This window comes from Microtus ochrogaster, unplaced genomic scaffold (genome assembly GCF_000317375.1).
Source record: "Microtus ochrogaster isolate Prairie Vole_2 unplaced genomic scaffold, MicOch1.0 UNK27, whole genome shotgun sequence".
In the NCBI taxonomy this organism is placed as follows: domain Eukaryota; kingdom Metazoa; phylum Chordata; class Mammalia; order Rodentia; family Cricetidae; genus Microtus; species Microtus ochrogaster.
This window is the reverse complement of record NW_004949125.1, coordinates 1,846,095-1,849,781: the sequence shown is the minus strand read 5'-3', so window position 1 is coordinate 1,849,781 and position 3,687 is coordinate 1,846,095. Positions and strand designations below refer to the sequence as shown.

Here is a 3,687-nt window from a genome sequence, read left to right as displayed (position 1 = left end):
ACGACATGCACATGTGTGCCTGCACCTATGCACACAGACATGCACACGTATGAACAAATTACCAGGGAGGAGCCACAGCAGCTATTCCAGCACAGTTCTTGCTGCTATGGGCGATTTCCCTGTTTTTCTTTTGTGTCCATGGATAAATTTAAAACTCCAAAGACTACTATTTATCTATAGCTTTCTCGTTTTCTATTGAAAGTTTTGTTTCTTCAAATAAATATTTTATTGGTCTGCCTATTGCTGGGTTTAAAACTGTCTCCAGGACCTTTCCTTATCACATACACTCAGCTGAGGAAGACGGAAGAGTGTGAAAGTGTCCACGTGGTTACAGCCACGTGCACCTGCATCTTTTCTTGCTGATCTAATAAAAGCTACAATTGGAGGAGAGCCCTGACTGCTCTCGGCAAGCCCCTCTTTAAATCCTGGTCACCATGCGGTGGCTCTTCAGGGACACTCACTGGGGACTGCTGTGTTCCCATACACACACTGTGCAATCAGTGTTCCTTAGGACTGGCATGTGGCTCTGCCCGAAGAGTGCTTGCTCTGGGTCTCATCTCTGTGTATAAACTGTGCATGGCGGGTGCGTACCTGTAATTCTACTTGTGACTGATTCTATGGTGTACCAGAGCCTGGATCCTTGAATGAATAGCCACCAACAAACAGGAGCCCCATCTCAGGTCCAAAAGAATGAGACATCAACCACCACTGCGCTGAGTCTTTTAGGGGTTCACTTCTCACCTCAGCCAGCCCCTTGCACATTCTGTCTATATTCATTCATAAAGAGCAGGGCCGGATGCCTAGCATATTAAAGATGTTGCAGAGGGAAATTTCCACTTCTTGCTTTTAGTTATTGGTAATGAACATTATCATTAACTTGAAAAAATCATAAAATAAGTCTAACACCTGTTAAAATTCAAAGACATGGCCGTGAGTAGGCGATGGCTAATATAGACTGCCAACTCGACAGTTCTAGGAGTTAAGAGCCTGGTTGTATTCCTGGGCACACCTAGGAAGGACTGTCTCTAGTGGTTGGTCTCCAGCCATGACTATGAGGGACTGGGTTGACTTGATTGGGTTAAGATGGGAAGGACCACTCAGGAGGCAACATCATTCCCTGGTTGGGGGCTTGGACAGTATGTAAAGCAGAAAGTGTGCTGGACACCAGCATTCATGACTGCTCTCTGCTTCCTGACTGTGGCTACATTGTGACCAGTCACTTCATGTTCCTGTCGCCATACCGCAAACTGTGAAACAAATGTAACACCTTATTCCTTTAAGTTGCGTTTGTCAGCATGTTTTATCACAGCAGGAGGGAAAAAACAAAAATACTAAGACAGAGGGACAAACCCTGTCTAGGCCCGGGTTAGGGATGTGCCAACTCAGACACAGGTGAGACATAGAGACTGTCACCCGGGGATGTGCAAATGCAGGCCACCAAACTCATCTCTCCCGAGACAAGAGACGACCTTGTCTCTGTAGCTGCATTACCTCCCTCTCACCTGACTCCCGTGTGCGACCCCGCACCAGCTCACTCCAGGGGCCAGCCCCAATGGCGTTGAAAGCCTGCATCCGCAGTTCGTACTCTGTCCACTCCTCCAGCTCCTCGATGGTCAGCTCCCTCTCCAGCCGGTCGTTGACAACTTGGGCCAGCACTGAGGATGGTTGGTCTGAACGCCAGTACTTCACCCTGTAGCCCACAGACTCGGGGTTCCCATTGTACTGGGAATCGGGCAGGGGCTGGCAATGAATGACAGGCTGGCATGAGTGGACACCTCTTAACTGTCACCTTTGAAGGTCTTCAAGAATAAACCCATCCTATGGAGCCAACTCCACGGAAAGCATTTTCTTAGGTGAATTTCCCTAGAACTCTCTAGAGTGTGTGCATGCACAGACATGTGGGTCTTATGCATGTGTACATGCCCATATCACGTGCTTATACCAGCCAGAGGTTGAGCTCACACGTCTTCCTCTACCGTTATTCACTGTATTTTTTTTTTGATTCAGTAGGGCTAGCTGGCCAGCAAGTTCTAGGGAATCCTCCTGTCTCCACTCCTCAATGTGAGGATAACAGGTGGGCGCCCTAATGTCTGGCTGTGTATGTGTGTACTGGGGGTCTGAATTCAGGTCCTCACGCTTGTGTGACAGGAACCTGACCTATGAGACACATTCCCCTGGCCTCATCCCTGCAGCTTTCTGGTTTACCCTCCCTGAAACTTTTCTTCTGTTAATTCAACAAAATTCTTTTAGTGACTTTCGCCAGAAGTACTTTCCCTTGACATAGTTTGGCTTAATTTTGAGGAAAAAATGTTCTGATTAAACATTGGACAGGCTCTCTTATGAATATCGAGTATTGGTTCTCTGTTGACCAAGCTTAAGGACTTAGAGATCCTACACTTAGTATTCTCCATGCTCTTTCAGGAAAGAGCACCCCAAGTTCCGAGAAGAGAACAAGCGATGCCACCAATTAATAAGAAATTGGGGCCACTCTGTGATCGTACACTAATTGTGCAATGTAATACTTTGCAGTTTAACAATTGGACTGACTTTGATGAAGTAAACAGCCTGAATGTGGTACTGCTAAGCCAATTTTCCCAGGCAAGTCAGGAAGGTGCAGCCAGTGGCTCCCACCCCACAGCCTCCAACTCACCACCCAGCGCAGACGCAGGCTGGTCTCACTGGCTGTTCGGACGGAGATGCTAGTTGGAGCCACGTCGGGTGGGGCCTGCAGGGTCTGGATGACCCGGGATGACTGGCTGAAGGGGCTGGGACCCACGATGTTCACTTGCCTCATTCGAAACCTGGAGGTAGAACCATGAACCAGAGTTATTTCCAAGCAAAAGGCAACAGAACGGAATATGACCTTCCTGGGTGCTCCTCACATACATGTCTTCCCGTCTCACAGAGGCCAGCACTGACAGACACCTACCTGTTTTAGTGAAGAATGCAGATGCCATCTATGGCTTCTGTGATGGGTGGTGGCGTATACTGTCAATTTGACAGGATCTAGAATCATCTGAAAGGCAGGCCTCTGGGCATGCCTGCAGGGTTATCATGATTATATTACCCGAGGTGGGAAAACCTGCCCCCTGTGAGTGGCGCTGAGCCCTGATTGGGACTGGGACTGTGGAAGTGGACAAAGAGATCAGCAGGCATCCATTGATTCTACTTCCTGTGCTGGGTGCCACATGACCCGCTGCCTCACTCTCCTGCTGGGTTAGCTCCCCACTACCTTGGCCTGCACAGAGTCTGAACAAACCCTTCCTTTCTTAAGCTGCTTTTCTTGGGGTATTTTATGACAGCAATAGCAAAAACAAGAAGCCCTTTTCCTTAATAGCCTCCAGAGAATGGTCTCATGTGACTCAGTACGATTTAGTTCCCAAGTGAAGCAGATTTGATGGAGCTGAAGGGTAGAAATTTAAATGGTCAGTTGCCATTGGCTAAGTCAAATTCAGGGTAACCTTAGGGAATTAAGGTCATTTGACAGAGCCCAATGTCACAATGTTGCCACCAAACACGGTTTTGAAAGTCCAGTGTTTAGGATGGCCAAGAGCATTGCCATAGCCCATGCGTATCCTGACACATAGCATAGTGGAAAGTGGACATGTGGCCTTCAGTCAATCAGAATTATCTCTACTTCCTTATAATGTAAGGGCCATGAGTATGCTAAGCAAAGTGCTCTACCAC

General features: G+C 47.9%; 1 protein-coding gene across 1 annotated transcript in view; it reads right to left on the bottom strand.

Moving 5' to 3' along the window:
* Sdk1 (sidekick cell adhesion molecule 1) overlaps nucleotides 1-3,687 on the bottom strand; it is a 622,567-nt gene that overhangs the window by 118,297 nt on the left and 500,583 nt on the right. Inside the window, exons 23-24 of the mRNA XM_026789743.1 lie at nucleotides 2,651-2,801; nucleotides 1,503-1,740 (exon numbers count right to left, since the gene is read on the bottom strand). Of these exons, the coding sequence (XP_026645544.1) occupies nucleotides 1,503-1,740; nucleotides 2,651-2,801 (389 nt within the window). The remainder of the gene's footprint in view (nucleotides 1-1,502; nucleotides 1,741-2,650; nucleotides 2,802-3,687) is intronic.